This window comes from Lithobates pipiens, unplaced genomic scaffold (genome assembly GCF_037356315.1).
Source record: "Lithobates pipiens isolate NorthernLeopardFrog02 unplaced genomic scaffold, aLitPip1_a1.2 Scaffold_27, whole genome shotgun sequence".
In the NCBI taxonomy this organism is placed as follows: domain Eukaryota; kingdom Metazoa; phylum Chordata; class Amphibia; order Anura; family Ranidae; genus Lithobates; species Lithobates pipiens.
In genome coordinates, this window is record NW_027507788.1 from 180,854,437 (window position 1) to 180,881,374 (window position 26,938).

At 44.8% G+C, this 26,938-nt stretch overlaps 1 protein-coding gene across 2 annotated transcripts in view; it reads right to left on the reverse strand.

Annotated features, from left to right (window-relative positions):
* The window catches only part of DISP3 (dispatched RND transporter family member 3), a 278,254-nt gene that overhangs the window by 152,744 nt on the left and 98,572 nt on the right, over positions 1-26,938 (reverse strand). For both annotated transcript variants that reach the window (XM_077457961.1, XM_077457962.1), the window contains exon 4: positions 612-748. In XM_077457961.1, coding sequence (XP_077314087.1) covers positions 612-748 — 137 coding nt within the window. The remainder of the gene's footprint in view (positions 1-611; positions 749-26,938) is intronic.

The window sequence follows — 26,938 nt, forward strand, 5'->3', positions numbered from 1 at the left end:
TGAGGCCAATCAGGTCTTAGGACTCCTGGCCAATCGGGTCTAAAGCCCGCTTCCTGATTGGCCGGGAGTAGAAGCAGGAAAACATTAGCAAATATAAATTTGTAATTCACACATCTGCACTGTGCCCTGAGCCCACTTTTTTTGAAGCCAATTAAAGCCTAATCATGTGCTTCAAAAACAAAAAAACCCCATTGAAATCCATGCATCCGGTACCCTGCGTGTAGATTAGGGGCTGGGCGCATGTAATAGGGGGGCGGCGCCCCTGCGCCCTGTATGAGCGCTGGGTTTAGTACTGGGAAAATGTTTGAAAAAGTGCATTTTATATAAAACTATAAGAATCACACAAAAATGAGGGACAATTGAGGAGGACAGAGGGACTTTGTTCAAAATCGGAGACAGTTGGGATCTATGCTCTATCCAAAAGGGAAAAAAAAGCTTTGTCTTTAGTTCTACTTTATTTCTGCTTGTAATGTGGCCTTGGGCTCTGTAGAGACTTCTGGATGAGGCAATGAGGCATTTATAGAAAATGGATTTTCTTTACCGCATGGCTTATAGAATGGCCGTATAGAAATAAATGTTTTTTTACAAGAAAATCACAATTCACCCGGTACCTGAGAAGGAGGTGAGGATGTAAACGAGGACGGCGATACAGCCCGTGCTGATGAACGCCAGCAGCATGTCATTGTTGAAGGTCGTCCGCACTTCATAGTCAAACAGGTCGGTCCCCCCGTACAGGACCTGTACTTTACTAGGGAGATGAAATAAAGACATCCGTCAGAAAAATTCAGAAACAAAAAAATTGTAAATAAGAGAATGACAGGTTAACCTTCTGGACCATTTCATCCTCTCCTATCATTCAATCATCCCTATACACTGTATATATTATTTATATTATACTACATTTTTTTAATAGGGTTTAGACCAGGGGTGTGCAGACTTTGGCACGTTGGTCAAATGCTACAAGATTTGTTTCATCCTGCAACTAAGGTCAGCAGTGCATCCTCCATGCATGCCCACTGTGCTTGCAATCAGGTCTAAAGCCCCATACACACGATCAGACATTTCGCCAGCAAAACTCAGATGTGAGCTTTAGTTCAGAAATTGCGACCGTGTGTATGCTTCAACAATTGCTGGCCGAATTCCAGCCAGCAAAAGATTGAGAGCGGGTTCTCTATTATTTGGTCGGAAAAAATTCAGATCGGAAATTACGATCGTCTGTACAAATTCCGACGCATGCTCGGAAACAATTCGACGCATGCCCGGAAGCATTGAACTTTATTTTCTTGGCTCATCATAGTGTTGTACGTCCCCGCGTTCTTGACGGTCGAAAGTTCAGAGAACTTGTGTGACCGTGTGTGTGCAAGCCAAGCTTGAGAGGAATTCCGTCAGAAAAACCAGACGGAAAATCCGCACGTGTGTACAGGGCATGACTGTGGGTGAGCAGCGATCCACGAGCAATCACATGCTTCCTCCAGTATTCCCAGGAGGACAGAACTTCCTCTATTCACACCTGCCCTGCCTTCAGGCTCTCGCCTTGCTTGTTCAGTAATGCTGCAAGTATGTAAGGTAAGGTGAGACTTTTCTGGGGACTCTGGTGTAAGGTGGGACTCTGATGGGCACCCTGATGGAAGGGGGGACTCTGATGTAAAGGCAGACTCTAGTGGTGAGTCTAATGTAGGAGGACTCCAATGGGGACTCTGAAGTAAGGGAGGGATTCTGATGGGGATCCCGATTGAAGGGAGGATTCTGAAGGAAGGGTGAACTCTGGTTTGGAATTTGATGTAAGGGAGGATGGACGGAGGGAGCTCCGAAATAAGAGAGGAACTCTCATGGGGACCCTGATGTCACTCTGATGTGAACTATGATGTAAGGGGGGACACTGGAAAGGACCCTGATGTAAGGGAGGGGTCCTTTGATGTAATGGGGGACTGTGATATGGACCCTGATGTAAGGGAGAACCCTGATGTCATCTCTGATATAAGGGTTGACTCTGATGTAGACTCTGATGAAAGGGGGGGGGGATCTGATGGGGACCCTGTTGTAAGGGCATATTCTGGTGCTGAGTCTGATGTAAGGGGGAACTCTGGGGAGAACCCTGATGTCTTATTGGTTGAGGTAAAAATAAAAATAAAAAAATAAAAAAAAGAACCCTGATGTAAGGAGGGGGGGGGGGTCCTCTGATCTAAGAGGGGGACTCTGATATTGGGCCCTGGTGTAAAGGGGAACCCTGATGTCAACTGTGATATAAGGGAGGGTAGACTCTGATGTGGACTCTGAGGTAAGGGGGCAATCTGATGGGGACCCTAATGTAAGGGCATACTCTGGTGTGGCGGTCGGATGTAAGGGGGAACCCTGATGTCAATTCTGATACATGGGTTGACTCCGATTTAGATTCTGATGTAAGGGTGAGGGGGGATCTAATGGGGACCCTGATGTAACGGTTGTCTCTGATATAAAGGGGGGTTATCTAATGGGGACCATGATCTAAGGGTTGACTCTGATGTAAGGGTGAGGGGGGATCTAATGGGGACCCTGATGTAACGGTTGTCTCTGATATAAAGGGGGGTTATCTAATGGGGACCATGATCTAAGGGTTGACTCTGATGTAAGGGTGAGGGGGGATCAAATGTAGACCACAATGTAAGGGTCAAGTCTTATGTAAAGGGGGGGTATCTAATGGGGACCCTGATGTAAAGGTTGACTCTGATGTTAAAGCATACTTTGGTGTGGAATCAGATGTAAGGGAAGACGCTAGCGGGAACCCTGAGTTTAGGGCAGACACTAATGTGGACTCTTATGTAAAGGGGGGTATCTAATGGGGACCCTGATGTAGACTTTGATGTAAGGGGGCGTAATGGGGGCTCTGATGTAAGGGGGGTATCTAATGGGAATCCTGACGTAGATTTTGATGTAAGGGGGGTAATGGGGGCTCTGATGTAAGGGGGGGTGGGATAATGGGGACCCTGATGTAGACTTTGATGTAAGGGGGCGTAACGGGGACCCTGATGTTGGGGGGGTTATCTAATGGGGACCCTGATGTAGACTTTGATGTGGGGGGGATAATGGGGGCTCTGATGTAAGGGTGACTTTAAAGTAATGGTATACTTTGGTGTGGAGTCTGATATAAGGGGGACTCTAATGAGAACCCCAATGTTAGGGGGAACTTTGATAGGGACCCTCACATATTGGGGGATTCTGATGGAGACTCTAATAAAAAGGTTGAACAAAAACTGTCTGCCCCTTTCCCATCACCATCGATTGCTTGGAATTTCTTTGCTTTTTTTCTCGGTTGTTCTGAACCAAATCAGTTTGATTAGAAAAAAAAAACGCCCCAAGTACCCAAGTAAAACAAATTGATTCAATTAAGTTTTATGCCTTCACCTATAACACTGATATAAAAAGTGTCCCTCCTACTGATAACTTTGGAGACCCCTGATTTAGATAGCCAGACCAGCCACTAGGGGGCAGTAAACAAAAGCCCCTCCGGTCTTTTTCCTATTAGATTTACAATGGTATAAAAAAAACATTTTAGTATGGAGTTTTACTGCCACTTGTTAATGGCTCGTTACCATCTTCCTAATGGTTTAGGTTTGCAACTAATTTAATTTATGAGCTTGCTCATCGAACCGATTTCTTCAATAACGCTCTTCAAAGGCCGTGTTCCCATAAAGATCCCTGTTTGAACAGCACTGGGCATAGCTCAATACATCAGCCGCATTATCCACACTGTTAATCAATTTAATTAATCATCCAGACCGGGCAGACAAAATGAGCCTTTCAGTTCTGCGGGTACCCAGATGAAATTATGAAGTATATTTATTAAGATTGCAGATTTCAGACTTTGCAGCGAAGTGGTCAGAAGTGCATTGATACGTATACGAGGATTAAAGGGGAAATCTAATACAGAACACCATCTAACATTATTAAAGTTGAACTCCGGGCGTAAAAAGTTTCATGTAAATATATTCCTCCATAGACACAAAGAATATAAATCGGCTTTGTGTTTAACATTTGCCTTTGCAAACCCAGATATTACCTTGTGAAAGTAGCAGTGACATCATCACTGTGCTGTACAAAGACTATGCAGACAGCAGTGTTGTGGGAGGGGTTCAGCAAAACCCCGCCCACTACAGGCTGCCTGAGAAAAATCAGAAGGGGCGGAGACAAGACCAGTCACAAGAAGAGAGAGCAGCAGTGACTTATTACCCTCTTCATGACGAGGCCATTTTTTCCAATTTATCACCGCACTATTTTAACTGCTTATCGACCAGCCGCCGTCATTATACTGCGGCAGGACGGCATGATCCGGCGAACCGCTGTAGCTATACGTCGGCCTTGCAGGATCGGGAAAGCATGCGCGCGTGCGTGCGTGCTGCACAGCGGGGGTGCCGATGCTCGTGGCCGGTGGTCACGAGCGATCGCGAGCACGAGGGACAGAACAAGGAAGTGTGTGTGTAAACACACACATCCGTGTTTTGTTCTTAGAGGAGTGACAGATTGTGTGTTCCTATTAGCTAGGAACCACGATCTGTCACTTCCTCTAGTCAGTCCCCTTCCCCTTCAGTTAGAATCACCTCCCAGGTAACACACTTAACCCCTTGATTGCCCCCCTGTTAACCCCTTCACTGGGAGTGACATTTTTACAGTAATCAATGCATTTTTATAGCACTGATCGCTGTAAAAATGCCAATGGTCCCAAAAATGTGTCAAATTTGTCCGCCACAATGTCGCAGTCCCCGATAAAAATCGCAGATCGCCGCCATTACTAGTAAAAAAAAATAATATTAATAAAAATGCTATAAATATATCCCCTATTTTGTAAATGCGATAAATTTGCGAAAACCAATCAATATACGCTTATTGCGTGTTTTTTTTTTTACCAAAAATATGTAGAAGAATACGTATCGGCCTAAACTGAGAAAAAATTTGCTTTAAAAAAAAAAAAAATGGGGATATTTATTATAACAAAAATATACAAAATATATAAATTATTAGTGAGCTAAAATTAATACTCAATACTCATTAATACTTATACCATAAAAATCAATAATTAATTAATAAATATCAAATTAATAAATAAATAAATATCAAATAAACTGTGTAAGTGAAATAAATTAAATGTGATATTACATAAATTAATTATCCATGAATATGTCTTCCTAGTGCATAAATTACAAATTATAATTCCTTAATTGATAGCTTCTGTGCTAATAAATATAAATATAAATAGGTATTTAATATTACTTAATGCCTCCCGTGCATATAATGCTAATTCCCGATAAATGAATAAATCAATAAATCAAAGTCTACTCGCATACAGCTTCTGTGTCTGCACTCTAATTCAAACCACTCCCGTGCGCTGATCTCCACATAACTTCATATACAGTCTTAAGAATGACTTATCACCCTCAGTCCTTTATATAATGTCCACAACACACTTTGATCCCACTGCAGCACAGATAGCATTTTCCTCCTTGCTCCTTACTTTATATTAGGGATGAGCCGAACACCCCCGGTTCAGTTCGCACCAGAACTTTCGAACGGACCCCACGTTCGTTACGAACGTTAGAACCCCATTGAAGTCTATGGGACTCGAACGTTCGAAATGGAAAGTGCTAATTTTAACGGCTAATATGCAAGATACTGTCCTAAAAAGGGTTTAGAAACCTAGCTCCTGCCCCAGGGGACATGGGTCAATGCAAAAAAAAGTTTTAAAAACGTCTGTTTTGGCAGGAGCACTGATTTTAATGACGATTAAAGTGAAAAAAAAAAAGTGAAATATTCCTTTAAATATGGTGCCTGTGGGGTGTCTGTAGTATGCCTGTGAAGTGCCACGTGTTTCCCGTGTTTAGAACAGTCCCTGCACAAAATGACATTTAACGGAAATAACGTCATTTAAAACTGCTTGCGGTTTTAATGTTATATCTGGTTCCTGCAATATGGTTGAAAATCATTCAGAAAAATGGCATGGGTAGCCCTCCCTGCCCATTACCAGCCTATTTGGGTCTTGTACGCATATTAAGGGGAACCCCGTACCCATATTAAAAAAAGGAAATGCGTGTGGCCCCCAGGCCCTATATACTCAGAACAGCAGTATACAGGCGGTGCAAACAAGACAGGGACTGTGTAGGTTTGTTGTGTTAAGTTGAATCTGTTTGTAATTTTCAACTGGTACATTTTTAAAGTGCAGCTCCAGTCAAAAAAACTATTTTTAAGCTTTTTGGAAAACATAGGGAAGGGTTATCACCCCTGTATAATTTGTTTTGTCGTCCATCTTTTTTCATCTCACTTGCTGCTGTCTCCTAGCGTTTGCAAGTAGGAGATGTTTGTAAGTTGGATATTTGAAAGTAGGGGCCTGCCCTATATGCTCTGCAGAAATGGCGGAACAAGGTGTTGGTTTTGCCACAACATTGTAAGCCCTCAAAGTGACTCTTGGTGGGCGCTGGAGCGCCCTGCTGTGAACGATTATATCAAGAATTGTAATTACATGCCATTGTTGAACAGTGGTAGAAAAATTGACCTTTGGTGGTTGTGGTGCTGGTGCCACAACACTATAAGTCCTCACCGTTACTCTGGGTGGGCACAGGAAGGGGCCCTCCTGTGAAATATTATATCAAGAATTGTAATTACATGTCCCTGTTAAACAGGGGCAGAAAAATTGGGCCTTAGGCACTGGTGCTGGTGCCACCACACTGCAACCTCTGCCATATACTCTAGTTTTATTGCAGGAATTAGCCCTGCTGCAAAGCATTGCATCAAAAATTGTACTTAAACGCCCCTGTTAAACAGGGGCAGAAAAATTGGGCCTTAGGCACTGGTGCTGGTGCCACCACACTGCAACCTCTGCCATATACTCTAGTTTTATTGCAGGAATTAGCCCTGCTGCAAAGCATTGCATCAAAAATTGTAATTAAACGCCCCTGTTAAACAGGGGCAGAAAAATTGGGCTGCTGGCATCACCCAGAACCAAAAATGTTCTTCCAACATATCAGCGGAGGAGGAAGAGGATAGACAATCAACATAACAGGACAGTCACTCAGCATCAGCATAGGCAGTCTTGAAGGGATGTGGTATTTCAAAAAAAATTATTCGGTTACATCAGCTTCAGGTGCTTGGTAGCTGTGGGTGATCCAAGACTGATTCATCTTGATGAAGGTCAGTCGATCGACTGATTCGGTGGACAGGCGCACCCTGTGATCGGTAACAAAGCCACCAGCAGCACTGAAGGTGCGTTCCGAAAGAACGCTGGATGCAGGACAGGCCAGTAGCTCAATTGCATACTGTGCAAGCTCTGGCCAGTGATCCATCCTCAAGACCCAGTAAGCCAGAGGATTTTCGGTGGGAAAGGTGTCCAAGTCTGACCTTGCCCCTAGGTATTCCTGCACCATGTAAATCAGACGCTGGCGATGGGTGCTGGAACCAATCATACCTTGGGGCTGCGGACTAAAAAATTGTCTGAAAGCATCAGTCAGACGGCCACCTTCTCCACCGCTCCTTCTGACCGATGCCTCAGCAACACGTTGTCCAGGAGCAGGAGTTTGTAACCTCCCAGTCTCTGGGAACGCGTTGCACAGACCTTTCTGCAAGGCCTCCCGGAGATGTCTCATCCTCTGCTCCCTCTGCGATGGCAAGATAAGGTCGGCAACCTTACCCTTGTACCGTGGATCAAGGAGAGTGGCCAGCCAGTAATGGTCCCTCTCCTTGATCCGAAGAATACGAGGATCCTTCCGCAGGCTTTGCAGGATCAGGGAGGCCATGCAGCATAGGTTAGCTGAGGCATTCGGTCCGGAGTCCTCTGGGTCACTAAGGACAACATGATCCGCAGCTACTTCCTCCCAGCCACGTACAAGTCCACGTGTTTCTTGGGACTGTAAATCATCTCTATAAGACTGCTGCTGCTGCTGCTGCTGATGCTGAGTGCAAGCCTCCACCTCCATGCTGACACAATCATCCTCCTCCTCCTCTTCCTCCTCCTCATCCTCTTCCTGTGTGATGGGTGGCACAGCAGGAACACTGTCTGGATAAAGGGGGCCTTGAGAGGCAAGGAAGTCCTCCTCTTCCTGCCTCTGTTCTGCCTCAAGTGCCCTGTCCATTATTCCACGCAGCGTATGCTCCAAGAGGTGGACAAGAGGTACAGTGTCACTGATGCATGCACTGTCACTGCTCACCATCCTTGTGGCCTCCTCAAACGGTGACAGGACAGTGCATGCATCCCTGATCATGCCCCACTGGCGTGGTGAGAAAAAACCAAGCTCCCCTAACCCTGTCCTGGTGCCGTAGTCGCACAGGTACTCATTGATGGCCCTCTGCTGCGTGTGCAGCCGCTGCAGCATGGCCAATGTTGAGTTCCATCTGGTGGGCATGTCACATATAAGGCGGTTCTTGGGCAGGTTCAACTCCTTTTGGAGCTCAGCCAGCCGAGCACAGGCATTAAATGATCGGCGGAAATGCACACAGACTTTCCTGGCCTGCTTCAGGACATCCTGTAAGCCGGGGTACCTGCCCAAGAACCGCTGCACCACCAGGTTAAGGACGTGAGCTACACAGGGCACATGGGTCAGTTGTCCCTGTCGGAGGGCGGAGAGGAGGTTGGTGCCATTGTCGCAAACCACCATTCCTGGCTTAAGCTGGCGTGGCGTCAACCACCTCTTGGCCTGCCCCTGCAGAGCTGACAAAACATCCGCCCCAGTGTGGCTCCTGTTCCCCAAACAAACCAGCGCAAGCACGGCATGGCATCGTTTTGCCTGCGTACTTGCGTAGCCCCTCGAACGCCTACGGAGCACCGCTGGTTCTGAGGACAGAGCACTGGAAGAGGCCATGGAGGAAGAAGAAGAGGAGGGGGTGGAGGAGAGAGGTGTGTCACAACCAATAGTAGCATTTTGGAGGCGTGGTGGCGGAACAACCTCCAACACTACTGCACCTTGTCCTGCATCCTTCCCAGCAGCCAGAAGAGTGACCCAATGGGCCGTGAAAGACAGGTAACGTCCCTGTCCATGCCTGCTGGACCATGAGTCAGCGGTAATATGCACCTTACCGCTGACCGCCCTGTCCAGCGAGGCAAGGACATTGCCTTCCACATGCCGGTAGAGAGCCGGAATCGCCTTCCGTGAGAAAAAGTGGCGTTTGGGGACCTGCCACTGAGGAACCGCACATTGTACAAACTCACGGAAGGGGGCCGAGTCTACCAACTGAAAAGGCAGCAGTTGAAGTGCTAGCAATTTAGCCAAGCTAGCATTCAACCGCTGGGCATGTGGATGGCTGGGAGTAAACTTCTTCCGCCGGTCCAGCAGCTGGGGCAGGGACATTTGCCTGCTATAATCGGACGTGGGTGTACCACTAGCAGAGTTCCCGGAAGCACTTGGCTGTGACACACCTAATTCTACACCTTCATTCCTCTCAGGGCAGGTTTCAGAGAGGACTGAAGGTCTAGTGGGGTTGGAGATGCCAGCTTATCAGGAGCAAGGAGAGGTCCGCTTTGTTCTTTGGTGTGGGTCTTTCAGGTACGCTTGCCAACGAGCTGCATGGCAGGTCAACATATGTCTGGTCAAGCATGTGGTGCCCAAGCGGCTGATGTTTTGGCCACGTGAGATACGCTTGAGACATATGTTGCAAATAGCAGCGGTGCGATCTGATGCACTCGTCTCAAAAAAGGCCCACACCAAAGAACTTTTAAAATAACGCGCAGAGGCAGCGCCCTGCACAGGCGGAGCTCTGCGGTGTGATTCAGTCGGTGTGCTGCCCCTAAGCTGGCCCCCGGAGGGCATCCTGCCTCGTTGGACATGTGCCTCCTCCTCCTCCTCCTCCTCCTCCTCCCTCCTTCCAGGCACCCATGTGGAGTCAGTGCCCTCATCATCCCCTCCCTCTTCATCGCTGTAGCAAACCTGGCAGTATGCTGCAGCTTGTGGAACATGACTGCCAGATTGCTGTCCTTGAGCATCCCCTCTCTCTGCGCTCACGCTACTGCCTTCCTCTAGCTGAGTGTCATCATCAGAGCCCACCAAACACTGGGCATCCTCCTGGAGCATGTACCCAACACTGTGCTCAAAGAGTTCAGGAGACTCGTCAGGAGGACGTGGTGGGTCTAGGGAAGGAGTCACTGATGATGACATTGAGAGGAGGGAAGACGATGCGTTGGCAGCTGCTTTGCTACTACCCTGAGACTGGGTGAGAGAGGATGAGGAGGATGAAGAGGGCTTGGTCATCCACTCTACCAAGTCGTTGGCATGTGTGCGGTTCAACATGTCCAGCTGCCGAAAAGAAGGACAAGCATGTCCCATGGCCACGTGCTGATGACAATGCACCGCGTCCACGACCAGCACTGTTGTCTCTAGACACAGAGCCTGCTTGCCCTCTTTTATCGGCTCGCGCCTGTCTGCCTCTCCTTGCTGGCCTTCCAGACATGGTAATGGCCTGAAGGGAGTTGGGTAAAACAGCAGTTGGGTAGTTTATATTGTGCTGGAGGCACACAACACCCACTAACTCCTGCAGATGCCTTTTTTATAGAACACCAGAGATAAAGGGGTATATACAGATGTATACTGTGCTGTGCTGGAGGCACACACAACTTCCAATAACTCCTGCAGATGGCAATTGGGCTCAAATAGAGAACAGCTATGTAGGTGGATTATAGCGGTATGTACTGGGTACAGAGCACGCAGACAGCACGCACTATCTCCTAACACTACTGACTGCAAGCTCTATTTTTAAAGATAGATCACTAGCTATATAGGTGAGGTGAATATTGCGGTGTATACTGCGGTCAGGGCACGCAGACAATAACCAGAAAACAGCAGAGATAAAGGGGTATATACAGATGTATACTGTGCTGTGCTGGAGGCACACACAACTTCCAATAACTCCTGCAGATGGCAATTGGGCTCAAATAGAGAACAGCTATGTAGGTGGATTATAGCGGTATGTACTGGGTACAGAGCACGCAGACAGCACACACTATCTCCTAACACTACTGACTGCAAGCTCTATTATTAAAGATAGATCACTAGCTATATAGGTGAGGTGAATATAGTGGTGTATACTGCGGTCAGGGCACAGACAATAACCACTACACAACAGCAAGATAGGAAATCAGCCAAAAACGATCAGTGTGTACTGTGTTGAAGGTACACAGAACACCCACTGCTTCAGATGCCAACATACTACACGAGGCCGCCTCAATGGCGGCCTTATATAGTGTGGGGCGTGCACTACACAGCCTGAGCTATGATTGGCCACAGGCATCCTGCCTGTGGCCAATCATGGCTCTCCTCGTTGCTGGCGCTGCGATTGGCCAAGCATGCAGGGTCACAGTGCATGCTTGGCCAATCATGAGCCAGCAATGCACTGCGCCATCCCAGTGCATTGTGGGCCGTGAGCGCCGCGCGAATTTTGACGCAAACGGACCAAGTGTTCGGATTTCGCCGAACGGACGAACAGCCAATGTTCGAGTCGAACGTACGTTCGACTCGAACACGAAGCTCATCCCTACTTTATATCTTTCATTTCGCCATAAGTGGAAAAAAAGGAGAAAGAAAGCAAGGGATAGTGTATTACTGTGATAAAGGGTGATCTTAATATATATATATATACACCAATCCACTCACAAAACCAGTTAAAGCATAGGGTATTTAGCAGAGCATCAGATTGTACTCCTCCTCACAGCCTCTCCGTGCCTCCGAACACTGAGGGCTTGACATCACTGGCTCCTCCTCCCAACGCGTTGCGTCACAGATCTCGTGACATTCTCAAGGGAATATTCCCTTGAGAATGTCAGTCTGACACATCGCAACTCTGATCTATGTAAAGAGTCTCTGATAAAAAATGATAAAAATGTAGTTTGGGTACAGTGTAGCATGACCGCGTAATTGTCATTTAAAGTGTGACAGCGCTGAAAGCTGAAAATTGGTCTGGGCAGGAAGGTGTACAAGTGCCCAGTATTGAAGTGGTCAATTGGTCATGTTGGCCTGGCCCTTGTTTCTTTGGAGGCATTTTTAAAATCTGCTGTGCTTACCATATTAGGGACCCATCTAAGGTGTGGAATGGCAGTTAATGATGGGTTATCTGGTAAATTAAGCTGAGAGGTATCTGCAAAAAGTTGAGGTTGCCCCCAAGCGGGTGTGGTGCAGCTGGGGACTGTGTAATTGTTACGCAGATACAAAAGTGGATACCTAATACTTGGTGCCTCCAAAGATCGGCAACCTTAAAGTGGTTGTAAACCCTTACAAACCACTTTGACCTACAGGTAAGCCTAGATTAAGGCTTACCTGTAGGTCCAAGAAATATCTGTTAAACCTACATGGTTTAGGAGATATTTACTAAAAGACAATCACAATTGTCTACGGCGCATGCACAGGCGCACTGTTACCGTTATAACATATGCCGTTAGTGGCGGCTCCCGCGCGCATGCTGCTCTGGCGCTGTGAGTGGCCGGAGCAGCGATAACCGGAGGAAGATGGATGCTCCGGACTACAGGGGACAGCGCTGGCTCCTGTGTCAGGTAAGTGACACATAATGGGCTACTATGCGGTGCATAGTAGCCCATTATGCTTTACCTTTGCAGGGAGACAAAGAGGAAGTAATCTCTTTAAAGAGGAAGTAAACCCGACCAAAAAAATTCCAATTTTCTACTGTTTATATAATACTGTACATCAGCCTTCATACTATCTATGTAATTCCTCAAAACGAGCGCTCTAAATACCTTTTTTTTCGTTTTCAAAAATATCTCCCTTCCGGGTATCGCCCGCGCCATTGCAAAGTCTGGTTTTGACGTCCTTTCCGGACGTCATTTCCGCCCTTAGTTAGATTTCACTCCGGAAATCTCGCGCATGCGCCGTAGCGTCATAAGAAATCCTAACCAAGCCTCGATCTCGGTTGCCGTTACTAAGGCAACAAAGCATTTCTCTCTCTCTCTCTTGCTCTGCTCTGCTCTGCTCTCCTCTGCTCTGCTATGATTCATTCCCCTGCGTGACGTCTTCAGTCACAAGGGGGAGTGTCAGGAAGAGCAGGGATATCTTTACAACGCGAGACTTCTCCTCTGCCGCAAAGAGGAGAATGCCTCGTATTAACAAAAGGCAGAAAGGCAGGAAGATCAAAGGCGGCAATACAATATACGCCGCATTCGCACGTCCATACTGCGCAAGCGCGGCTGACGTCATGGACATGTAAACTGCGTTTTTTTCGAAAATGGCACAAGTAAGTTCACTTTCTCAGGCAGCGATCAGCTGCATGAGAAAAGTATGATCTACTAAGCAAAACATGTTTAGGAGGGTTTACAACCACTTTAAGTTTATTGTTATGTGTATTGTGATTGTGTTATTATTTTGGTTCCTGTTTTAAAGAATGTTTGTTATATTTGATCTTTGGTTAATAAATGGCCATTTCGGCCAATTTTACTCCAAAATGGTGTTGTGGTGTTATTGCAGTTTAATTGGGGTAAAAGGCAGGGTATGATAACAGTCATAACTTATTTGGGTGCTGACTACATCGGCAGTGCCTAAATCATTTTGCCTTTGTACAGAGCCCTGTGTTGATTGTCAACACAGAGCTCTGGGCCGGCATCCCTGTTTTTTCGGTAGCGGCGTGTCATGGAGACACCGCTCGCCACCGAAGGGGGTGAACAGCCATTGTGTATGGCTGTTTACCACGTGATCGGCCGTGATCACAGATGGTCACACCCCCACTGTGCATGGCGCATGCGTGCGATCGCGAGCGTGCTGCACATGCACGTCGGTGGCGGCGTGTTCCCTGGGAACACTGCTCGTCACCGATGCTGGTAAACAGCCATTGGTCGGCTGTTTACCCACGTGATTGGCTGTGATCGTTTCACAGCCAATCACTAAAATGTAAACAAACCGCGGTAAAAAGATGTTACCGGGTTCTCCTCCTCGCACACCGATCATGTGTGAGGAGGAGATTGGGGGAACATCTCGTTTCCGCTTACAGTTTACACCAATCACACTGATTGCCCCCCCAATAAAGAGGACCTGTCACCACCCATTAGTACATGTCACTCACAGTCCATCAGAGTACCTGTCATAGTCCATCAGAGTACTTGAGTACCTGTCACAGTCCATCAGAGTACCCGACTACCTGTCACACCCCATCAGAGTACCCGACTACCTGTCACAGCCCATCAGAATACCCAAGTACCTGTCACAGCCCATCAGAGTACCGGAATTCAGTTTAACCACAGTTTAAAAGCACAACTTTTGGAGATGGGAATGAGGGACACCTATTATCATTTTATGTAGGTATAGGACACACCCCCTGCCACACCCCCTTAACCACCTCAATACAGTGCACTTACACCCCCTTCCTGACCAGACCAATTTTCAGCTTTCAGCGCTCTAACAGTTTGAATGACAATTACTCAGTCATGCAACACTGTACCCATATACACACAAATAGAGCTTTCTTTTAGTGGTATTTAATCAACAGTGGGGGTTTTTTTTTTGTGCTATAAATAAAATAAAATGTAAATTTTGTGAAAAAAAATTTTTTTTCTTTGCTTCTGTCATAAATTTTTGCTAATTAGTAATTTTTACTTCATACATTTTGCCCAAACTTTATACTGCTACATATCTTTGGTAAAAATAACCCACATTAGTGTATATTATTTGGTCTTTGTGAAAGTTATAGAGTCTACAAACTATGGTGCCAATCACTGAAAATTTATCACATCTGATCAGGCTTTCAGTACATCGGGTGTATCTCATTTCTTGAGACACTAAAAAGTCAGAAAAGTACAAATACCCCCCAAATGACCCCTTTTTAGAAAGTAGACATTCAAAGGTATTAAGTAAGTAGCATGGTGAGTTTTTTTAAGTTGTCATTTTTTCCCACAATTCTTTGCAAAATTAAGATTTTTTTTTATTATTATTTTTTTACAAAATTGTCATATTATCAGGTTATTTCTCACACACAGCATATGCATACAACAAATTACACCCCAAAATACATTCTGCTACTCTTCCTGGGTATGGTGATACCACATGTGTGAGACTTTTACACAGCCTGGCCACATACAGAGCACCAACATTGAAGTAGTACCTTCAGACGTTCTACGAGCAAAAATGACGCATCTCATTTCTCAACCACCTATTACACTTTTGAAGGCTCTGGAGTACCAGAACAATGGAATTTCCCATAAAATGACCCCATTTTGGAAAGCAAACACCCCAACGTATAATCTGTGAGGCATAATGAGTCTTTTGAACGGTTCATTTTTTTCCAGAAGTATTTGGAATATGTGGAAAAAAATTAAAACGCATTTTTTTTTTACACAATGTTGTCAATTTATAAGATATTTCTAACACATAGCATGTATATAGCAAAAATTACACCCCAAAACATATTCTGCTACTCCTCCCGAGTATGGCAATACCACATGTGTAGGACTTTTACACAGCCTGGTCACATAGAGAGGCCGAATATTGAAGTAGTACCTTCAGGCGTTCTAGGAGCATAAATGACACATCTCATTTCATTCCTAACTATCACACTTTTGAAGGTCCTGGAGCACCAGGACAGTGCAATTACCCACAAAATGACCCCATTTTGGAAAGCAAACATCCCAGCGTATATTCTGTGAGGCATGGGCTGCAAATAGGTACTTAGGTACTCTGATGGGCTGCAAATAGGTACTCTGGTACTCTGATGGGCTGGTGACAGGTACCTGAGTACTCTGATGGCCTGGTGACAGGTACTTGAGTACTCTGATGGCCTGGTGACAGGCACTCGGGTACTCTGATGGCCTGGAGACAGGTACTCGGGTACTCTGATGGCCTGGTGACAGGTACTCGGGTACTCTGATGGCCTGGTGACAGGTACTCGGGTACTCTGATGGCCTGGTGACAGGTACTCGGGCACTCTGATGGCCTGGTGACAGGTTCTCTGATGGCCTGGTGACTGGTATCTGAAGGGCGGTGATAGGTACTCAGGTACTCATATGGACTGTGACAGGTACTCAGGTACTCAGATGGACTAGGACAGGTACTCAGGTACTCAGATGAACTGTGATAGGTACTCGGGTACTTTGATGGGCTGTGACAGGTGCTCGGGTACTCTGATAGGCTGTGACAGATACTCGGGTACTTTGATGGGCTGTGACAGGTACTTGGGTACTTTGATGGGCTGTGACAGGTACTCGGGTACTCTGATGGACTGTGACAGGTACTCGGGTACTCTGATGGACTGTGACAGGAATATTGTGTAAATACATTTGTCACGCGTATTCTTGGCAAATCTTCGTGAGCTTTGTGTGTTTCTTCCAGACCTGCGTAGTAATCCAGCGTGAGACTTCCCCTCTGTGCAGGAGCTTCCTGTAATAAAGACCGCTCACTGCTGCTCTTTCTCCTGGTCTTGTCTCCGCCCCCTTCTTTAGATTTCTGCAGGCAGTCTGTAGTGGGTGGGGTCTGTGGGCCCCTCCCACAGCTCTGCTCTCTGCCCAGGCCAACTATAGCTCAGTGATGATGTCACTGCTACTTTTACAAGAGTCAGCAAAGATGTGGTGCACACAAAGTGGATTTACGGTGGATATAAAAAGTCTCCACACCCCTGTTAAAATGTCAGGTTTCTGTGATAAAAAAAAAAAACAGACGAAGATAAATCATTTCAGAACTTTTTCCACCTTTAATGTGACCTATAAACAGTACAACTCAATAAAAAAATAAATTGAAATCTTTTGGGGGGAGGTAAAAATAAAAAACTACCACCCTTGATTTTCGAAATTCAGCAGACCAAGCTTTCGCCTCCGTAAATTTTCTTTTCTTGCACATGCACATTTTTTTTCTTATTACATTTCTCGCACGATTCTCCCATCATTGATTAGAAAATCTTTTGTTTTTCAAAAGTTTTCCAAGATGTCCGATTCCTCAAATTTGATTGCCTCACGAAAATCGGCTGTTGCTGCAGCCCACTAATGGTGCAAAATTTGTACGAAAATTCTTAGATACGATTTTCGAAAGAAAATTATTTTGAAATTCGAACTGTGTATGGCTGGCATAAGAGACAGTACACACCTGCCATCATTTAAAGTGCCTCTGATTAACCCCAAATAAAGTTAGGCTGTTCTAGTAGGTCTTTCCTGACATTTCTTAGTCACATCCTACAGCAAAAGCCATGGCCCACAAAGAGCTTTCAAAGCATCAGAGGGATCTCATTGTTAAAAGGTATAAGTTAGGAGAAGGGTACAAAAGAATTTCCAGGCCATTAGATATACCATGGAACACAGTGAAGACCGTCATCATCAAGTGGAGAAAATATGGCACAACAGTGACATTACCAAGAACTGGTCGTCACTCCAATATTAAAGAAAAAACGAGAAGAAAACTGGTCAGGGAGGCTGCCAAGAGGCCTACAGCAACATTAAAGGAGCTGCAGAAATATCTGGCAAGTATTGGCTGTGTAGTACATGTGACAACAATCTCCCGTATTCTTCATATGTCTGAGCTATGGGGTAGAGTGGCAAGATGGAAGCCTTTTCTTAAGCCTACGTCTGCTACGTAGACTCATCCATTTATCCCAAAGAATGACAAAGCAGTGGTAGTTGGGACAGTCATTAATTCATAACTTGACTCCGCAAACTCACTTTACATAGGATTACCCCAATATCAACTTGCGCGTTTACAACTTATCCAAAACACAGCGGCAAGGCTGATAACAGGAAAAAAACCTTGGGAATCGATCTCCCCTTCCCTGAGGAACCTACATTTTCTAACCGTAAAGAATTGGATCACGTTCAAAACCCTCTGCCTCACCCACAAATGCATGCATTGAGACGCTCCTCAATACCTAATTGAGAAAATAAATCATTACACACCAAACCGCAGTCTTCGATCATCTAACAAAAACCTCCTCCTCGTTCCCAAATCCCGGTACAAATCGAAGGGTGATCAGAGATTCGCTGTACAAGGACCTTGACTATGGAACACTCTACCAACCAACATCCACCTGGAAGAAAACCACCAGGCCTTTAGGAAAAAAACTCACGACCTTCCTCTTCTAGTTGATGGACAACTAAGCTCTTCGCAGTGCCTTGAGGCAAAAAAGTTTGCGTTGTGCGCTATATAAATATTTCATTCATTCATTCATTAAGAAAACAAAAACATCCAGCCCAGCTAAATTTTGCAAAAACACATCTGACGTCTCCCAAAAGAATGTGGGAAAACGTTTTATGGTCTGATGAAACCAAGGTTGAACTTTTTGGACATAATACCAAGAGATATGTTTGGTGCAAAAACAACACTGGTTGGACTTGATGGACTTGTGTCTTTTTTCAGCCTCAACTACTATTTAATTATGTGTGTAACTACGAGGCAGCGATGGTGGCTCAGACTTTGATCATTGTATGATACGGCTATAAGTCTGGTGGGAGTTCTTTCAGAGCGGTGGACAGTCAGTGATAAGATCTAAGGCCGCGTACACACGGGCGGACTGTTCGCCCAACTTTGTCCGCTGAACAGTGTTTGGGCGGACAGTCCGCTCGTGTGTGGGCTTTCAGCGGACAGTTTCAGCGGACAGTTGGACGGACAAGGTTTTTCGGAATTTCCGAAAAACTGTCCGCTGAAACCTTGTTTCAGCGAACAGCCCGCTCGTGTGTAGGCTTGTTCGTCAAACAAAGTTGCGCGCATGCTCAGAAAGGATTTTCACGCCGAAAGCTATAATGCAGTGTATAGGACGTCGTATTTTGCGTCCCGTCGTACGTGCCGCTCACGTCATCGCGCACGGTTTCAGCAAACTGTTCGTTCGTCGTGTGTGGCCATGTCCGTCCATGCTAATTTTGAGCGGACTGTTTGCCGAAACTGTTGGACGGACAAAGTTGGGCGAACAGTCCGCGCGTGTGTACGCGGCCTATTTCTGCATATGTGGTGAGTGCATCCCCAAAGGGGAGATCATCTCACGTGGTGAAGTGTTTTGGTGGAAGGTGTTTATCTTCACAATCAAAATTACTACATGGCACTACTGAACCGCATCGCAATATTCCATATATGAACAGTATATTAAAGCTTGTCATCTTAAATACATGACAAGAGCGCTTCTGCAATATTTTAAAGGGACTCTGTTATTTAGAGTGTTTTTTTGTATTGTTTTTATAAGCAAAAACAACACTGCTTGGACTTGATGGACTTGTGTCTTTTTTCAACCTCACCTACTATTTAACTATGTATGTAACTATGTAACACTGCACATCACCAAAGGAACACCATACCCACCGTGAAGCATGGTGGTGACAGCATCATACTTTGAAGCAGTTTTTCTTCAGCTGGAACAGGGGCCTTAGTCAAGGTAGAGGAAATTATGGACCATTCCAAATACCAGTCAATATTGGCACAAAACCTTCAGGTTTCTGCTAGAAAGCTGAACATGAAGAGGAACTTCATCTTTCAGCATGGCAACAACCCAAATCATACATCCAAATAAACAAAGGAATGGCTTTACCGTTGATGTACACGTTATGCCTCGTACACATGATCGGAAATTCGGCCAGCAAAAGACCGAAGAGAGCTTTTGGTTGGAAAATGCGACCGTGTGTATGCTCCATCTGACTTTTGCTGGCCGAATTCCAGCCAGCAAAAGATTGAGAGGATGTTCTCAATTTTTCGGTCAGAAAAAGTTTTGATTGGAAATTCCGATCGTCTGTAGCAATTAGGACGTGCAAAATTCCTACTCATGCTCGGAACTATTCAACGCATGCTCGGAAGCATTGAACTTAATTTTCTTGGCTTGTAGTAGTGTTGTACGTCACTGCGTTCTTGACGGTCGAAAGTTCAGGGAACTTTTGTGTGACCGTGTGTGTTCAAGCCAAGCTTGAACGGAATTCCGTCAGAAAAATCTTGGATGATTTTTCAGACGAAACACCGCTCGTGTGTACGCGCCATTATTACCTGTCTTAAAAACTCACCTGTACTATGTCTTTTGATTTAGTCCATGTTGGACAAATTTTGTATCATGCCTTGACCTTCTTGTCTCAATAAAGGAACATTCTGCTTGTAAAAAAAAAAAAAAAGGAATGGCTTCACCAGAAGAAGATTCAAGTTTTGGAATCGCCCAGACCTGAATCAGATTGGAAATGTGTGGGGTGATCTGAAGAGGGCTGTGCACAGGAGATGCCCTCACAATCTGACATCTAGATTTGGAGTGTTTTTACAAAGAGTGGGCAAATATTGCCAAGTCAAGATGTGCCATGCTGACTCATACCCAATGAAATCAAATGATGCTTCAACAAAGTAGTAGTTTAGAGGTGTGCACACTTATGCAACCATATTTAAGCGCTGCGCAAACTGTTGGCGCTATATAAATCCTGAATAATAATAATAATATTATTTTAGTTTTTCATTTTTCCTTCCCTCCACCTAAAAGATTTCAGTTTGTTGTTCAACTGAGTTGTACAGTTTGTAGGTCTCATAAGGTGGAAAAAGTTCTCAAAATGATTTATCTTGGTCTCATTTTTTTACATCACACAAATCTGACATTTTAACAGGGGTGTGTAGACTTTTTATATCCACTATATGTCCTTATATTTAAATGACCATTTTTGTGCCTGGGCTTCAGCTTTAAGGGACAGTAAGTGTCCATAGCTTTTCTCCTGTCTTTGACGTACAATTTAATATTCTAACAGGAGAATTCTGGTAGGTGGCACAGGCTGTACATTAGGAATATATTTATTCTTCACACTGACAATAGCCAAGCTTGCTCCAGTCCCAGACCGCTTCCTAATTTCCTTGGCATGTTTTTTTTCCCAGCCTGTCAGGCCTGTCAGTGGGTTTTTGTACTTTCCCCCTGTGCAAACTGCTGACGTCCACAGAAACGCAGCTAAAGATTGTGTCTCTTCTGTAGAACGTCGGCACATTCGAGAAGACAGCGCTATTTAGCAGAACAATGCGGTGTCAATCCGCAGAGGCCCAGGTGAGAGCGATCCCGCTTCGTCAGCAGCCGGGGGCTGGGGGGGGGGGAGATTCCGTGCGCAACTGAAAGTGACATTTATGCATTTTTTATTACGGCTGTACATATTTTATTTAGAAATAAATGCCACAGGAATTGTAATTGTGTTTTATTAAAGGAAAGGAAGGAAAGGCTGTGTGAACGCAAAGTTTTATCTGCAAGGAGAAAGAAAGTCGAGCGGCAATCCCATAACAAAGAACTTTCTTCTACGGAGAACAAAAAAGTTGATCATTCTTAACTATCTCTATATCCATTATCTGCTGTATCTCTCTCTCTCTCATCCATTCATTCAATCATTTAATCTATCTATTTATCTATCTATTTATCTATCTATCTATCTATCTATCTATCTATCTATCTAGCAATCTATCTATCTGTAGCCCCCTGTTCCTAAAATCAGGGGGTATAGTGTAAATTTAGTTTTTGGCTGAGCTGTAAACAGCTCAGAATTGATTATATATTTGGTCCTGTTCTAAACTTGGCTGGGTTGTGCATTTCCCACTATTGCCAGTAGGTGTCACTGGTACCACAGGACAGTGTGAGAATTACAACTAGGTTGAGCTGTAATGAATATTATTTTTCTGGAAACAGCCCAGTAGGAGGTTCCTGGCCACTGTGCATTCTGGGAAGGGGAATATATTGGACTGATGCCATGTGCTCTAGTTAGTCTTTACCTCTGGGCCCTTCTGGTTTGAGGATGCACTGCTGCCTATTCTGCAGTAGGCCGGGAAGTCTGTCTGGGGCCTACTAACCCTAAGGTGGTCCATAGGCTGTCTTGCTTATGTACAGGAAGCCGAGCCGAGCTGAGGAGATCCAGGGGAGGACTCTTGCTGTAGAGAGCCCAGGGTGAAGGCCTGGTGACTCATTTGAAGGATGCCAAATGACCTATATCTAAACTACCCTTACAGTACTGCCGTGTCGCCTTAAACGTTCTGGTACTGTTAAGCTGTTCTACAATCTAAACAAGGTAACTAGCTCTTGGCTGCTAAGTCTGTGATAGGGTCTTATCCAGGTATTCAAGATCTTCTAAAAAGAAAGCTGTTGTCCTTTGGATTCAAGGAGTCTTTAAGCGATCTGCTAAAAAGTGTTTCTAAAACCTCCCCTAAACCTCTCTTCTACAACTTTTATCATTGAAAAATATCTAAAGTGACTGGCGCCTAAATTCTGTTCAACTTCCCATTATAGCCATGGACACAGCCTTGGGGTGAATGTAAGCTCGCTCCCTGTATCTGAAGGTACTACTTTGCTCCCAGTAGACCCAGGGGGAGCACTACATATCTATCTATCTGTCTATCTATATATCTATCTATGTATCTGTCTATCTATAGATCTATCTATCTCTACAGTGGGGAAAATAATTATTTGATCCCTTACAGAATTTGTAGGTTTGCCCACTTACAAAGAAATGAAGGGTCTATAAATGTTATCATAGGTGTATTTTAAATGACAGAGACAGAATATCAACCAAAAATCCAGAAAAAAACACATGAAACTAATTTTATAAATCGAGTTGCAGTTCAGGGAGTAAAATAAGCATTTGATCCTCTACCAACCAACAATAATTCTGTCTCCCACAGATTGGCTACAGTATGTGCTAATCTGCCAATATAAGAAGGTGCTCGTAATGTGTATAAAATACACCTGTCCACAGAATCTCTTGCTTCCATTCATACCTCACCATTATGGGCAAGACCAAAGAGCTGTCAAAAGACGACAGGGATAAGATTGTAGACCTGCACAAGGCTGGAATGGGCTACAAGACATCAGCAATTCGCTCGGTGAGAAAGAGACAACTACTGGAGGAATTATTCACAAATGGAAGAAGTACAAAATAACCATCAATCACCCTCGGTCTGGAGCTCCATGCAAGATTTTGCCTCATGGAGTAAGGGTGATCATGAGAAGAGTGAGGGATCAGCCCAGAGCTACACATAAGGATCTAGTGAATGCTCTCAAGGCAGTTGGGACTGCAGTCAGCAAACAAACCAGTGGTAACACAAAACACCGCCAAGGGTTGAAATGCTGCTGCACCGGCAAGGTCCCCCTCCTCAAGAAGGCATATGTACAGTCATGCCAATGAATATCTAAATGATTCAGAGAAGGATTGGGAGAAAGTGCTGTGCTCAGATGAGACCAAAATTGAGCTCTTTAGCATTAACTTGACTGGCCCTGTTTGGAGGAAGAAAAATGATGGCTATGACCCTAAGAACATCATCCCTACAAGCAAGCACAGAGGTGGAAACATTATGCTTTGGGACTGTTTCTCTGCTGAAGGAACAGGCCGACTTTGCAGCATTGAGGGGCTAATGGATGGGGAAGTGTTTTGTAATATCTTGGATGAGAATCTTCTTCCCTCAGCCCGAACACTGAAGATGGGTCATGGATGGGTCTTCCAGCATGACAATGACCCAAAACATACCCAAAACATACCGCTAAGGCAACAAAGGAGTGGCTGAAGAAGAAGCACATTAAGGTCATGGAGGAGTGGCCTAGCAATTCTCCAGACCTTAATCCCATAGAAAATGTACTGAGGGAGCTGAAACTTCACGTTGCCAAATGACAGCCAAGAATCCTTAAGGATTTAGAGAAGATCTGTAAAGAGTGAACCAAAATCTCTCCTGAGATGTGTGCAAACCTGGTCACCAACTACAAGAGACAAGGGTTTCTCCACCATTAATCTAATAATTCATCTATTGATCCTATTTTATAATCTATTGATTGATGCATCTATCTATCTATCTATCTATCTATCTATCTATCTATCTATCTATCTATCTATCTATCTATCTATCTATCTATCTATCTATCTACCTATCTATCTACCTATCTATCGATCTTTCTATCTATCTAATTTAGTTTAACAGTTTTTAGCCTCTTCATACTTTCTGCCATGCACGTAAGGTAAACCTATTACCTATTTTTGATAGTTAATATTTTATATATTATATTTATACATAATATTTTAATGGCTGCAGATTTGGATTGGATGGGGGCGTGGTAAACCTTGAAGTCAGGGAAGTTAGTCCTATCTAATCCCATTAGGAGAAGGTACCCTGAGGAGTGTGCTACCTCCGACTTGGCATTGCCAGTTTGGGGAACGTTGCTCCCATCCTCCGATGCACAGACATAGGGATCTCTTAGAGGAAGCTGCGGGCGGTGGTGAATGATCTTAGAACAAATAGCGAGTTTTGACGGCTTAGGCTGTCAGGTCTTCACTAAGGATTTCCACTTTCGCCGTTAGCTTTTCCCACAGGCCCACTCTCAGCAAGTTACCCAGTTCTTCACACATCAAGTGTTAAAAAGAAATAACAGCGGCTAATGTATTAAAATACGGGAAATGCTTGTATCAAACGTGGCAGGTGCTAAACAGAATTCAATTCTAATCACATTAAGACAGAAGAGCCATTTACTCCCAGAATTTATAGTGAAGGTCTAAATGAAGCTGCAGATTGCTTTAAATTAGTATCTGTAGCGGAAATACAAAACTACCGGGGATTGCTCGGCAATTGCATTGGCAGAGAAATAGGAAATATCAATCACTTGGAGTTTATAATAAGCAGAATCATCACAGCTGTAAGGCTGCTTTCACACTGGGGCGGTATTCAGGCGTTACAGCGCTATAAATAGCGCCTGTGTAACGCCTGAAAAAAACCGGCCCCTTTAACTCCAGTGTGAAAGCCGGAGGGCTTTCACACTGGAGCGATGCGCTGGCAGGACGGTGAAAAAAGTCCTGCCAGCCGCATCTTTGCAGCGGTGAAGGAGCGGTGTATTCACCGCTCCTATACCGCTGCTACCCATTGAAATCAATGGGACACCGCGGCAATACCGCCGGCAAAGCGCCGCTGCAGCGGCGCTTTGCGGGCGGGTTTAACCCCTTTTCGGCCGCTAGCGGGGGTTAAAACCACCCCGCTAGCGCCCGCACACCGCCGCTAAAACGACGGTAAAGCGCCGCTAAAAATAGCGGCGTTTTACCGCCGACGCTGCTCTCGCCCCAGTGTGAAAGCAGCCTTATTCTTCCCCAAGCCACCTAGGGCAGCGTTAAAGAGCGCCCCCTCCTCCATTGCCAATAAGCCTCACTTACCTGCCACACGACGTTTAAAAATATCTACAGGTTACATGTTTAGATTTACAGAGGAGGTCTAGTGCTAGAATTGTTGCTCTCACTCTAACAATTGTGACGATACCTCACATGTGTGGTTTGAACAGCGTTTTCATATGCGGTTGCGACTTACGTAAGTGCTCGCTTCTGCGAGCAAGCTCAGCAGGATAGGTCTCTTTAAAAAAAAAAAAAATTTCTTATTTATTTAACTTTTTATTTTTTATTTTTACACTGTCCTTTTTAAAAAAAATATTTGGGTCGCTTTTATTCCTGATATATTATAGATGGCAAAAACCATCAACTCACGCAGGTGGAAACTTTTGAATTATTAAATGAAAAATATTAAATAAAATGTTTTTATTTGCACTCTAAAGGGAGCGCGGTTTGTAATTAACTTGCTTTTATTCCTATTACAAGGAATGTAAACATCCCTAGAAATAGAACAAAAAGCATGACAGGACCTCTTAAATATTAGATATGGGGCCAAAAAGACCTCAGATCTCATATTTAATAAAATAAAAATTCAATTCAATAAATAAAAAATTAAATTAAAATGAAAAAAATAAAAATTAAATGTCATTCCCCTTTAAGAGTATTGGGCGGAAGTGATGTTTGACGTCGCTTCCGCTCTCCAATGCTATGGTGCCAAGCGGGGGCCATCTTTCCCTCACTCGGCATCTAGGCTGTGAGGGGAAAGGATCCGATCATCTCCGGCACTACCAACGGCTCCGGTAAGTGGTGGAGACGACCAGTGAGCAGCTGGAGAAGGGGCCCTCTCCCGCCCTCAATAAAAGTGATCTCACGGAGAATCCACTGCTGAGATTACTTTTATCTGAAACAGGAACGGCAACCATTTTTAAAAATACCGGGTTATGGCAGCTAGCTGCTCCCATAACAACGGTATTTAACATCAAAGTAGCGGTGTATAACGACAGCGGGCAGTCCTTAAGTGTTTAACAATTAAAGTTGTCTCAGATGATACACAGAGAAAAAGGAAATACCCCCACATATGTTGTAACTGTTTATCTGCAGTCTTCTATTCTCTTCTCTACAGCTGTTCAAAGTGCAGAATTTATACAGATTGTCTGAGCTTTCAGAAATCAGGGGGTGGGGAGATAAAGTTACACTCTGCAGAGCTCAGTAAGAAGAGCTCTGAGAGCTGATTGGAGGAAAGGGACACACACCCCTCCACACAGCACACATGATTGGAGCTGATGCTGTCAATCACATGCTGTGTGCTAGTGCTCCCTCCCCTGTAACCTTTTTTTTCTCTTGGTGTCAGAAAGTCAGAAATTACTCATGCTGATAGCAGAGGAATGGGGCAGCACATAGAAATTACACTTGGTGCTCTGGATTGAGGCAAGTACACGCTAATGTCTTTAATATTTTTTTAATTATTGAGATAGAACAAATATGTGGATTAGAAGTTTTGAGTTCACTATGTGACAGTGCAAGGGTCTACCACTGTGAAAATGTAGGAGAAAATGGCACAGGAGTCGCAATCAGGATTAAAGTTCCAGACTACCGTTTCTGAGTGGAGAAAGCTGTGTTTTTGGCTTTGTCTGGATTCTGTAAACTTGGATTGGAGCCCAGAGCTTGAAGGTTCCAAAAGTGTCTTCAGTGGGAAGGAACCTTTAATCCTGTGCCCGGATTTTACTGGATGCCTGCAGCCTGTCTGAGTACACAGGTGTGCAGGGTCGTTATATACTCATAAATTGAGAATAGGCCAGGACTCCCAGTTTGGAGACAGCTCCCATATTGGACACAGGAGGTTTCCCCCATAAGTCAAAGGACTCCCAATCAAGAGTCAAGAGACAGGAGGTATCACCCATGGGTCAGAGGTGCCCTAGCCAGGAGTTAAGAGTTAGGAGGTCTCAACCAGGGGTCCGAGGTGCCATATCC